Raw genomic sequence first — 13,387 nt, forward strand, 5'->3', positions numbered from 1 at the left:
AAACGTGTAAAAATATTTACTGTACAAATTTTGGGGGTTTTTTACAATAAAAATAGGGGTTATTATTACATGAAGAAAAAAGAGGTCAACTCAAATACTGACAGCTATCCCAGAGTAGTTATTTTCTTTCAGATACTAACTAGCTTTTATCTTATGTTCCCCTTTTCAGGATGGGAATTTCTCATTGTTCTTGCACTGAATGTATTCCTTAACAGTCCTTAGCGGGAGATTAATCAACAATGCCCCTCAATTAACAAGAGCCACTCCAGCAGATACCACTCTTACCTAACACAAAATCCCTCTCTTTTAGACTCGGCTGTGTAACAGCAACTTTGAGCCTTTAAAAACCACATCTCCTCCAGCTAAACATCCTCTCTGCACAGTTTATAAAGGAGCTCACAAACAGGGACGCCCTTACATGGTTAGCTCCTTACAGCTGTACCACCTACATTAGCTTGTACAGAATATTTTAAGCTGTGGTATATATAGAATATACCACGTACTACAGCCTTTGTATGGAGTATTTTAAGCTGTTGGAGGGCCGTATGTCCCTCCTGCAGCCCCTCCAGCAGTACCAGCCCAGCTGACAGCGTTTGGCTGGTGCTCCACCAGACCCGCGGCAGCGGCGCCGCTGCTCCCCAGGCTCCCCGTGCCGCTGCCGGGCCCCTCAGCACCGGGGCCGGAGCTCCGCGCTCCGCTCCAAGCGGGGCCATCCCAGGCAGGGCCCAGGAGCCGCCGAGGCCCCTCCCGGTACCTGCTGGGGGGCGGTGCCCGGCCAGGGCCCGCCCGCTTCCGTCCCGCGCCGGGCTCGGCGCCGCTCGGGCCGGGCAGACGCGGCTTCCGCCCGGCCGGAGCATGACCCAGGCGGAGAAAGGCGAGGCGGAGAACGGCAAGGACAAGGAGCGCGACCGGGAACGCGAGCAGCGCGGCGTGAAGCGGCCCATCGTCCCCGCCGCCGTGCCCGAGTCGCTGCAGGAGGTGAGGCCGGGGCCGAGCGGCGGCTGCCGGGCGCTGCTCCCTCCCCGCTGGGGCGGGCCCGGCCCGGGCTCGGCCTTTTAAAGGCCTGCGGAGAGGGGTGTGGAAGTGCCGGGAGGGCTCCAGGTGGTCCCGGGGGCTCGCTCTGATTCCATGCTCGTTGTGCCGCTTGCAGCAAATACAGAGCAACTTCATCGTGGTGATCCACCCCGGCTCCACCACCCTGCGGCTCGGGCGGGCCACGGACACGCTGCCCGCGGGCATCCCGCACGTGATCGCGCGGCGGCACAAGCAGCCGGGCCAGGCGGCCTACAGGGACAGCTGGCTCCTCAGGGACGGCCTCAATGTAAGCGGCACCGCCTCGCCGGAACCCGCCTGCCCGCCGCCCGTTCTGCGGCGGTTTGGTTTGTTGTGTGGTGCATGTGTGCCCGTGATCCTTCATGATTTTCCAGAAGAGAGTTCATCTCCTGTCAAACTTGTGTTTCACCCCTTTAAGGACTGTAGGTGCCACCTACTGAAGTCAGTAGGCTTGGACCAGTCTGTGTTTGCGTTTTATTTGATTCGTTTGCAATGAACTAAACCCGAGGAATTGATGGGTTGAGGGTTTGTACATGTTGATTTCCCTGTGCTAAAGTCTGGTACCACAGTCAGTATTTCTTCTGCTGGAATGCCAGCTGTAGGATTCGAATGTGTTGGTTACTAGTTAGTGACTTGGGTAGCACAGCAAGCCATTTTAGTCCAGTCTGGTCAAAAGACATATGTGATAATCTGAATCTGTAAAAATCGAACTAACCTCTCTAATATTAAACATCACGGTTAAATAATTGAGATCTGTTTAAACATTTTTGCTCCTACTTCATATGTCTGTAGTTAAGTAGATAATGGTCTGACACATCACTAGAGGTGAAGTCCAGTGGCCACTAAAAGCAGTTAAAAGATTCAAGTTGACTTGAATAGGTGTTGGGAACTCTAAACAATATAAACAATAGTTTATTTGAAAATGAGCGTAAGTCCATTTTGGATTGTACCAACATCTGTCCTTTCTACTGTCCAAATTCAATCAGTAATGGTTTCATTGTTTCGTACTAGCTTCAGTATTGCCAGTATACAGACATGGTTTGAAAGTATTTACATTGCATATCTGGGGTTTTTCCTTAGAAACCTGAAAGTACTGAGCAGAGACAAAATGGCCTTAAAATGGTGGACCAAGCAATATGGTCCAAAAAGATGTCGAATGGAGCGAGGCGCATTCCGGTGTCACCTGATCAGGTAACTCGTTCTGAGGTCTTATTAAATTGTTCATTCACACAATCCTTCAGTGACATGCTGTGCTTCAGTGGACAAGAATTAATACCCTTTCTAGACCAAATATGGATAAGTGTTATTGTGCTACCTAACTCTGAAAACATGAGAAAATTTATATTATAAGTATATTATAAGGGCTGGGTTCAAAGGGGTATCTCATTTTTCTTCCATGCATAAAAAGTGACTGGTGAAATATTTATCAACAGGATTTGATTTGGTTACATTTCAGGCCAGGTCCTACAACAGACAGATGAGGCCTGCCATATTGGATCACAGCTCTGGGGCCAAGTGGACAAACACATCAAATCACCCTGAGTTTTTGGTGGGAGAAGAGGTAAGATTGATTTTCCTGCTGAATGAGGCTTTGTGTGTTTTAATGCAGCCATAGATTAGTTGCAGTCTGTTAGTACAGTTGCTGTAAGTTAGTACATACTGAAAGATGTGTAAAGCTAACCAAACAAAACTGAGAAACTTTACTGTGGAGGAACTGAGTATTTTTTATCATTCAGCAAGACAAGAGGATTCCCCTATTTGCTTAACAAGTATCTTGGATCCCTTGCTGCTATAAATCAGTGTTTTTGCAGGGAATAGGTGAGAACTTTACCTATATGGCATAATTCAGAGAAAAGGCAAGAAACTGATAAAAGTATCACTAAATGAAATTGCTGCTGAGTAACTTGATATTTGTGGGCTTCAAAGTGTTTAAACTATTTTAATTTCTAAAATGAGATAGTGGAAAAATATACCGTTATATTCACTAGATGTCTGTGGGCAAAAACATTCAAAATTCAAACAATTTAGATCATGTATTTGTTTTAAGATCATGTCTTTTTATTTTAATGGTTTATTATCAAAGCCCTGTTACAAAGACACGTGCTGTATTGCTGTTACATCAGTCTGAGCTCTGCAGTGTCTTCTATGTGCTTCTGAAATACTTTTCTTCCCAGTTGTTCCTCATTTTGTTCCTGTTTTTGTTTTTTGGGAAAAGCAATGCCCAGGATGTAATCTCTCATTTTCAGGCCCTGTATGTTAATCCATTAGATTCTTACAACATACACTGGCCCATTAGAAGGGGGCAGCTGAACCTCCATGCAGGACCTGGTGGCTCCCTCACTGCAGTACTGGCAGACCTGGAAGTTATATGGTCACATGCAATACAAAAATACCTGGAAATACCCCTGAAAGACCTCAAGGTGAGCTGTGAACAGCACATTTTTGTGGTGTGGGCTGTATCCACTTCTCTGAGTGTTATTGTAAAAGGGAAGCAACTTGCTGGTATTGGTAGCCTCTTACTGGTGCTTTCCTTAATAAATACTTTCTTTCTGCTGGTGAGTTCCCAAGACTTCATCTGGAATCTTGTCCATGTCTTTAAAACAAAAGCTGTTGATAGAACCTTTAACAAGGATGTATAGAAATCCCATTTTAGACACTTCAGTCTTAGTCTTTGTTTGGGTTTTTTTTGTTGGCTGTAAAGGAGGCACCTGGGGAAGGGCTGCCTAATACTTGTGTAATTACTTATCCTTGGCAAGTTTGTCTCATGCCTTATGTATTTTAAACATTTTAAGGGCTATAGACTCTTGGCACTTACTTAAGAGCATGTTTTTTAAAGTATTGAAAACCTTCCCCTTTCCTAAAATTTTGATTTTTTTTAAATAAGTTGTATATCAAATTTTATTTGAGAGCTGGCTTTAATTTACTCTTCTTGTCTTCAGTACTACAGATGCATTTTACTAATTCCAGACATCTATAATAAACAACATGTGAAAGAACTGGTAAATATGATCCTAATGAAGATGGGCTTCTCAGGTAAAAACTATAATGAAGCAAGTACTTAATGATTAATTGCATAAGGATTTTTTTTTTCTTTTAAAGCATATTTTTGCACATCAGTCTCAGGTTAGCTGGGACTAGCATCCTCATCTTTTGCCAATCATGTAACTGCTGTCTCTTTTAAAGGGGCAAAATGGTTGGCTAATATTGAAACAAGTTTTTTGGTTTACTGTTATGCATTCCAGCTGTGGGTTTCTCATTCAGCTGAGGTAAAAGCAGCATCAATCTGTTTTCTTAAATATTTCTAAAATGCATGACTGTCTAGAAGGACAGACTGGAATCTCTGGTACTTCCCACGTTTAATAAGTCTGGGCTTGTGACACAAATGTACTCTGTAAAGGTGGATTGTAGGGAAAACAGAGGGTCAAATTGGATCTTATTTCAGAACTACTTAAAGACCATATCTGAAATGCTAATAATGCTATTTGATTAAAACCAGAAAAAAATTAGGAAAGCACTTCATGTACATCCAGTAGCCAAGACCCTGCACAACCAGATTAAAAAAATAATTGCAATTTGGAGACAATACCTTTAATTTTGTAGAAAAAGAATCATTTAACCCTGCTTCTTTAGCTTCTTTTCAGGACTTTTAAAGCCTTATTAAAAAAAAAAAATCTCTTAAGTACCCCCAGCCCATCTTCACTAAATATACAGGCTTTCAGTCAGGCTATTTGTAGCTCTTGAAAAGACATAAAATATCCTTTAAATGTCAGCAGCATTAGTGTAAAATTTGATATAAATTTCATACAATTTTTTCTCATGTTGCTAGGAATTATTGTACACCAGGAGTCTGTCTGTGCCACCTTTGGGAGTGGTTTGAGCAGTGCCTGCATTGTAGATGTGGGAGATCAGAAGACAAGTGTTTGCTGTGTAGAAGATGGTGTTTCCCATCGCAATACCAGGTATCTTGGAGTGTACAAAATTATTAGAATCTTGGACTTACTTGCTTACCAAAGATTGGACTTTTTAAAGGAGACAAAATTTATATAAACATTGGGGTTTTTTTGCTCTGAGGCATTTAACAGAGACAACTGTTACAATATAAACCTTAAAGAATTATCCTTAAAAGAAGAAAACAGGCAGAACTGATGAGAACCAATACTGTGTTCTGCAAGCTGTGGAAGTCATGATTCCAGCATGTCTAAAATGTCCCTAACATTATTCTCCCTATTGCTGCAGTCAGCCAGTGTTTCAGAAACTAGATAAAAAGATCTCTTTCTTCTGTGCTTTAGGCTGTGCCTTGCATATGGGGGATCTGATGTGTCAAGGTGTTTTTATTGGCTTATGCAACGAGCAGGATTCCCATACAGAGACTGCCAGTTAACCAATAAGTTGGATTGCCTGCTGCTCCAGCACCTAAAGGAGACATTTTGTCATCTAGATCAGGTGAGAAGGGGAAAATCGTGTGTTATACAAGTAATATTTTTTCTTTTACAGAATGTTACTCTGGGGATCCTTTTTGTGAGTTCAAGTTAATTTTAAATATTTTACTCAGAATACTGGCAAAAGCTGTAGAAGCTTTAGACTTGAAAAGTTTAAAGTTGGTTTATTTTTCATCTAGCTGAAAGGAATCCTAACCCTTAGAAAGGTAATTTCTTTGTTCTTATTGCTGAAAGAATCTGATAATAGTTGCATACTTGCTGGTTTTCAACTTCAGTTCTGTAAGATCTGCCAGCAGGTCTCTTCTTCCTGCAAAACCCTCATTGCAGAGGCTTAGGCATGTAGAAAGCTGTCTGGCACATCATACTGCATGGAAAAGACTTTTAAAAACTCAAGAATAGGTAAATAAAGTCCATTGTTAGAAGAGAGTTTTGTTACTTTTAGCTATTTTCTGTAGCTAAATAGATTACACAGCATGATAAAAATAAAAGATACCTTTTTTTTGTTTGCATTGTTTCTTACCTTAGGATATTTCTGGATTACAAGATCACGAGTTCCAAATTCGGCATCCGGACTCTCCAGCTTTATTGTACCAGTTCCGATTAGGGGATGAAAAATTGCAGGTGATTTTTAAATTAAATTACAAATATAATGAGCATTCAGAGACTTAGAGCCTCAATTTGTATCAGTCCAGTGCTACTAAGCCCATGTAATTTATGGATTGTTCTTAAACTGCTTGTAGATAAAACTAATTCCTGTATGGATGGGTGGGCCTAATGCAGAACTGGTGGATGCACAAGGCTTTCTAAGTAGCTTTAGCCACAATTGTTGTTACTTCATCTAAATATTATCCTTCAAGTGCAAAGCATTAATGTTAATTCTGCAAGTTTTTCAGTTCACCATTGAATTTTCTAATTTTGTCACAAATGACACTTCAGTACTTGTTTATCATACAATGCTAAGTCTGTAAAGAAACTTGTGTATTTACTGGGATATATTTTAATTATAAAAAACAGAAGACACTTTAGTATTTTACTACCTGGACTACCTGGAAAAAGAAAACACCTCTATTTAATTTTGAATTGTGAGAAAAATAGAACATTTCCTTTTTCTGTAGCAAATGCCATAAGAAGGAATATTGTAGTAAAATCATGCCAAATCTCTCTTCAGGCACCCATGGCTCTGTTTTATCCAGCAACTTTTGGAATTGTTGGCCAAAAAATGACAATTTTGCAGCACAGGTCACAAGGTGATCCTGAGGATCCTCATGATGAACATTATCTGCTGGCCACACAAAGTAAGCAGGAGCAGGTGTGTGATTGCTGGTTTTATTTTTCATGAACTATCATTTAATTGGGGAATTAAATGAAGACTCATTAGCTTATCTCAGAAACCAGAGTTTGTAACCTTGGTCAGAAGTATTAAAGAATAAATTTAAAGTGAGTAGTTACAGATGCCTAAACAATTTTTCAATTAAAGTGTGCATTTTTAAAGTCTAAGAAGGGATCCCTCTATTATGGGATTGAGCAATCAGATGGAGTTCAAAATAAGCCCTTACTTAGAACATGAGGATTAAAATGAAAATTACATGAGGGAATAATGCAGGGCTTAACCTTGCTGTGCAGAAAGGTGAAGGGAAGTACAATGGTGCTTAGTTAAGTCTTTGTACTGTTCTGTGACCTTTTTGCATTTTTGTTTTCTCATTTTTAAGTCTGCAAAAGCTACAGCTGACAGAAAGTCTATGTCAAAGCCTGGTGCATTTGAAGGAGAGTTGAGAGGCCAATCCTCAGACATTTCAGAGAGGATCTACCCACAAGAAGTGGAGCTGGGCTCTTCCCAGGGTGACTGTATGATACCTGGCAATGATTCAGAGGAGCCTTTAACTGCACACATGTCCAGGAAAACTGCTATTTCTCAGTTTGAAGGCAAAGCCTTGGGCCTGGACAAAGCCATCCTTCATAGCATCGACTGCTGTGGTAAGAATTACATTTGTAGCAGTCTGTGGAACAGACCTCAGGGTGGATTTATGTAACTCCTGTTTTTCACCAAAGAAAGATGTGTCCCTAGGTTTTACTGTCTGTAAAGTAGCTACAGTGTTTCTTATGCTTGCATCTCTGTTGATGTTTCTTGAGGTATGTATCCAAGGAATAGAAGAAGAATTTTAAAAGCAAACATCAATTTCTATCTGGTTTGACTTGCACTAAACTAATTGTAACACAGGCCATAATAACTTTAAAACACAGATCTATGTCTATATATTCTTTCATTCCAGCATCTGATGATACAAAAAAGAAGATGTACAGCTCCATCTTAGTAGTGGGAGGAGGCCTTATGTTTCATAAAGCTCAAGAGTTCCTTCAACACCGAATTCTCAACAAAATGCCACCTTCTTTCAGAAGAGTTGTTGAAAATGTTGAGGTCATCACAAGGCCTAAGGTAACAGTTAACTGATAGCTAAGTAAATAGTAAACTATGATTGGTGGAAATCTTTGAAAGGTTAAAAGAAAAAAATTCTTTTAAAATCTTAAAATCCCAGAGTAGTTGAATATCTGAGATTTAAAGGAGCTCTCAGCCTATAACATAGCACTGGCTGGTTAGGGACAGGGAGTTAGAGGCAAAGCAAGAGAGTGACTGGTACAGATCATTGAAGTGTTTATTAGCTCAAGGCCCTATTCTTAAAAAAGTAGTTAGTACTGGCTCATGAAGGTAACCTGTCTCCTCAGCAAGAAATTGGGATTTTTTTATTTTTTAGTACTATAAAGATAATAGAAAAATAGACATGGAGATTAATTTTCATTTGGCATAAATCAGGCAAAACTTGTAAATATATTTCCATCTATTTCAGAGCCTCGACTACTGAAGGGAAGATTTTCATTATGTGCTTAGAAAGCATCTTAAAACAAAATGACTTCTCAAAGCATCTTGAATATCATTTGAGTATTTTTATCCCACTACTCTTTCCTGGATAATACTGAAAAACTTTTCCCCTGCCCCATCAGATTCTAACTAGTAAATAGTGTCAGAAAATAGGATACAGCTTTGGAGAATGATGCAGAATGAGACCACTGACTGTGTGCAATGTGTGTTTTGAATTTAGGATATGGATCCACGTTTAATAGCCTGGAAAGGAGGGGCAGTTCTGGCCTGTCTGGACACAACCCAGGAGCTGTGGATATACCAGAGGGAGTGGCAGCGCTTCGGGGTCAGGATGCTGCGGGAGCGAGCTGCCTTTGTGTGGTAAAGGAGGGGCTTACAGAGGAACCTGTGGAAACTTCACTGAAGATTCCTTTCCCCAAATGCCCTTTTTTCCCAGTGCACATGAATTGATCTTCAGCTGATTACATATTTTTTGTATTTTATTAATATTAACTTCAACTGAAATTTTTCTGGATATGTTGTAAAATACCAAAAGACTTACTGAATTCATTTGACTTCAGCTACCCTTTGTCTTTTAAATTGTATGCATTGAATTCTGCATACAGAGTACCACTGTCATCTCCAGAGTAACTATATTTGTATTATACAGATAATGTATATTAAAATTGCACAATGTAGGAACTTATGTGAGAGATGTTAAGCCAAGATTCATTCCAGAAACATGAACACAGAAGCAACATTTGAAGAGTTCAGCTGTGGGTTTAATGTAATATTCTGATTGCTACTCTAATGTTACCAGGAGATGAAATTGTTATATAAGTGACCATTAGGGTAAAAGTGAAATGAAGAACTAAAACTACAGTCACTGTTTGTATTTTACTTATGTAATAAATTATTTTATTCAGTGGAAAAACAAAGAATTTGGAAGTGGAGTATTTTTTTCCTTGCCGTGTACTTATCATCAAAACTTATTAGTTTTTCATTATCTATTGTAGAGTCCACTTTTTTCCTTATTTTACAAAAGTCAATATAATACACTCAAAAGACCAAGCTGCAGTTTTATACAGCCAGCTCATCTTCCAGTTCACTCCACCTGAGGGCAGTGAGGCTGCACTCCTCAAGCACCCTGCAACACCAACCAGACCTGGTTTGGTTGGGCAGTTGCCTTCAACACCACAGGACTGGTTTGAACTGAAGTACTAAAGCTGGAGCTTCCTGAACAACCTTGAGAGCATTCCTATTGCAGTAATACCTAAAAGGCAGTGTCTTTCATATGACCTTATCTAAAAGGATACTTGCAGCAAAGCTACAGAATACAAAAGCTCAGGAAGGTGAGAACTCTTACCTCTGTCTGAGATGGCAATGAGACACAGTCACAAGTAAAGCAGCAAGGAGAAATCACTCACATCCTCCAGCTGAATGGATTGTGAGGAGCTCTAAAAGAGAAAAAAATCACTTTCAAACAAGTCTTTAAAAGCTATCATCAGTTATCATAATACCAATATTTGGTATGTATGCATCTGTTTATGTGTATATTAATAGAATTTAGAGAAATGCACACAGATTTACTGAAATTATAATTTCCAATGTCCCTACAGTGAAAGTATGCTAAAATGCAATGCAAAACTATTCATAATCAATATTAGAGTTGTTGATTATATTACTTAATTTATTTCATTTTCTTCCCTACTTTGAAAGAAACAAGGCATATCAGTCTGAGTCTGCTCCCTGCCAATTCCTCCCATGTCACTGGAATGTACCTCCCCCTGCAACCTGAGGTCTCATCAATCATCACCTCATCTCCTCTCTTCCTTTCTGTTTAGAGTTTTACCCTGAGCAAGAGCTACAAAATAACAAATTCCTGAAGTGCAGCATTACTCTAATGAGCATAAAACTTAGGAGGAAGGTGAAAGGAAGGTGGAAGGTGATTATACTGCCAATGCCAGTATAATCAAGTCGCCTAAGACCAAAATCATCTGCTTCTTGACAGGATTTTAACATCCAAACATCTGTATAACCAAAACATTTCTTTTTCCCAGATCTTTGCAAACATCCCGGGGAAAATCTACTGAAAATACCTGATAAATATTGCAACAGGAAACAATGAGTAGTTTCAGCTTAGTTTGCAGTGAATACTGACTTGAGAATGATAAATATTCAAGTATCCATGCATTAAAAACCAGCAAATTCACCTGCACAGAAGTCTCAAAATTTCTGTTTAAAGGCCATGTGTATGATTCAGTTGGTAACAAAGGGGTGAGATCACCAATTTCTAGTCTGCAAACCTGTGAAATACTGGGCACCTGCAGGAGCCCTTACAATTAAGTGGAAGCTCCTCTATTTTTTCACATTTCAAACAATGAACTTAGAATCTTGTGCTCTACATCTACCCCTATTTAACTGCTGAAATGCCTCTGTTACTTCATGAAACTTCTATACTCTTATACATATTTAGTGCATGTTTTCTATAGACTTTTTATTTCCTTACCAAATAACAGCATTGAAAGTGTACAAAACCTTTCCAACACTGCAAGCACACATCAGTTTGGTTTCAAGAATTCTTAATCACTGCAAAGATTGAAGACCACTTATATCAAGTACACATTTACTCACAGTTCCACAGGGAACAATTACTCTTTTCCATTAATGAATAATTATTCAGAAGTTTGGAATGTGGTGCTTGAGTGTGGATAACCAATCACCCAGAGACTGTCCATTATCTACTTATCTGATTAAGAACAAAAACATGAACAAGTAATTAAGCTAGAAAATTAATAATGGTTCAATACATTCTGAGAAGAACGGTAAGGAAAGACATGGAAAAAACCCAGCGTCTAGAAACAACATCAGATATTGCAGCAAAGTCCATTGTCCTTAAATGATGTCAGGAAAAAGTACAAGATGTCACAATAATCTTGGTTTGTCTTCATTATATCAGCTTTGTTCTGAAAGGGTAAACAAGACCCCCGAGATAACCCTCCCAGAGTGGTACTGCCTCTTCCCACAATAGCAATCCCTGGCCATTTCTCGGGGAATTTGAGATACTCTCATTACCAGCACATGTTGATGCAGTTTTGTCTACAATGAGAATGCACTGCATTAGCATATACTGAAGATATTCAGTGGACAAAGCCAGTAGAGAAGTAACTTATCCGAGTTCTATTGTGGAATTACTAGTTCTTCTTCCTACCCAGCGGGAAACTGTTCAGAATTATGATTGAACACACACTTTTCAGTGCTATAACCAAACCCGAACATCGCCACTGCTGAGGAAACGAATCAGCCAGCACAGGCAGGCCCGGCGGGACAGCGCGTTTGCTGCTCTCACTTTAACCAAGGCTTTCTCTTGGGAACACGCATTGCTTACACAGGTAAGGATCGCAATTAATTAAAGGCATTGCACAGGTAAGGATCGCAATTAATTAAAGGCATTGCACAGGTAAGGATCGCAATTAAAGCCCTGAGCTGCAAGTTCCAACTCAACTTTCAGGGGCTGCCTTCGAGCACTGCGCCCAGCGCTTATCCATGCAGAGATATCTCCTGTCAGCGCCGGGCCGGCACGGGCACGGAGCGGGGACACCCGGGGTGTCATCCCCAGCCGCCTTGCAGCTCCCAGCGCTCCCACTGAAAGCGTTTTCGCAGCCGAGGGTGGGCGAAACGTTTTTTCCAGCCCCGCTAAGAACGGGGTGAAAAACTTGGAGCGCTCCGGGAAGGAGCGGGGTGGGGTCGCCTCAGCGCGGGGCTGGGTCTGCCCCGCGCCCCGGAGGAGCTGCCAGCCCTGTCCCGGGGATACCTGGCGGAACTATCAGCCCTGTACCGGGGAAAGCTGGCAGCCCTGTCCCGGGGAACCTGGCAGCCCCATCCCGGTGGCACTGGCGGAGCTGGCAGCACTGTACCGCGAGTACCTGGCGGAGCTGGCAGCCCAGTCCCGGCGGGGCAGCGCAGCCGCCCGGGGACTCGGGCGGGATGGGCGAGGCCGAGGACTTCGCCCGCTGCCCCTCGGGGCGCTTTCCGCTCCTGCAGAGCCCGCACAGCGGCCAAAGGGTGCGTTCCGGGGGAAGTCCCAGCCGCGCTCCTGCCCGGCCTCTCCCTCCGGGGCCCCCGCGCCGCAGGGACCACCCCGCGCTCCGCCCGCCGCGGCTCCGAGGGTCGGCGGCAGCCCCCGCACAGCAGCGGCCTCCCCGCGCTGGGACAGACGCGGCCTGTGGGTGCCCTGACCTGCGGACGGGACCGGGACAGACCCATCTCCCTGCTGCTCAGGCGGCCGCGATCCCGGTCCGGTTCGGGAGCCTCAGAGCGGGGTCGCGGGCAGCCCGGAGCCGCCGGAGCCCACAGACGCTTGTGCAGAGGAGGAAGCGGCGAGGTAAGTCGGCTTGAGCGCTTTCAGCCCTGGAAATGAAACTCATCACGATGTTTTTGAAAGTGAATGAACTTTCTCCCTAGCAGGAATGAAGGGAAAGTTAGTCCGAAACTTTCCGCAGCAGATACATTTAAACATGTTACACTGTCTGCAGCAGGGAAAAACAAAGAAAGAAAAAAACAAGATCTGCTTCAGCCTGAGGAGCTCTTCCTCCTGCTCTGCACAGTCAGGCCTGACAGCATTCGGTGGTAACATGAAGGGTTAACGTCCTGACAAAGCCCTATTGCTCCGCTACATTATGTGTTGCCTGTGCTGTGAACATCTCTGGGAGAGGGTCATGATTTCCATCTGCCAGAGAGAATGTTCTTGTTCCTCCTCTGTCAACAGAGAAGGGAGTAAGTGTTTCAGGCACTTTCCTTTTTGTTTTACTCTCCTTTTTGTTTCAGGATCAGTTTAGAAGAAATGGGGTTAGGATAGTGCTCGTGCAGAGGGACCACTGAAAGAAGAGAGTGGGTGTGAATCAACGTGGCAATAAGAATTGTGCACTGAAACTAGTATTTTATTCCATTAAAACTAGTGTTTTAATCCATTCAATCAAAACAAGTGTGCTAGATTTATATCAAATCAGACTGACTTAATTTTTGACCTCTGCACTTCAGA

The 13,387-nt window shown here is 42.2% G+C and overlaps 1 protein-coding gene across 1 annotated transcript; it reads left to right on the forward strand.

The window, feature by feature from the left end:
• Window positions 1-802: 802 nt before the first annotated feature.
• On the forward strand, window positions 803-9,284 carry ACTR8 (actin related protein 8). The gene is made up of 13 exons (XM_058032002.1): window positions 803-978; window positions 1,151-1,321; window positions 2,134-2,244; window positions 2,510-2,614; window positions 3,300-3,473; window positions 3,993-4,086; window positions 4,880-5,012; window positions 5,343-5,496; window positions 6,018-6,113; window positions 6,661-6,801; window positions 7,202-7,466; window positions 7,763-7,926; window positions 8,588-9,284. Exons 1-13 carry the CDS (start codon window positions 856-858, stop codon window positions 8,729-8,731), a joined length of 1,875 nt encoding a protein of 624 aa, XP_057887985.1. The 5' UTR covers window positions 803-855; the 3' UTR covers window positions 8,732-9,284.
• Window positions 9,285-13,387: the final 4,103 nt, after the last annotated feature.

The sequence above is a fragment of the Melospiza georgiana genome, chromosome 11 (assembly GCF_028018845.1).
Source record: "Melospiza georgiana isolate bMelGeo1 chromosome 11, bMelGeo1.pri, whole genome shotgun sequence".
Lineage (NCBI taxonomy): Eukaryota > Metazoa > Chordata > Aves > Passeriformes > Passerellidae > Melospiza > Melospiza georgiana.

Excerpts from the sequence above, each read along its gene's own strand:
- ACTR8 (XM_058032002.1), top strand. The coding sequence starts at position 856 with ATGACCCAGGCGGAGAAAGGCGAGGCGGAGAACGGCAAGGACAAGGAG. Across the intron at positions 979-1,150 it reads TGCCCGAGTCGCTGCAGGAG|CAAATACAGAGCAACTTCAT; the intron begins GTGAGGCCGGGG and ends TGCCGCTTGCAG. Across the intron at positions 5,497-6,017 it reads CATTTTGTCATCTAGATCAG|GATATTTCTGGATTACAAGA; the intron begins GTGAGAAGGGGA and ends TTCTTACCTTAG.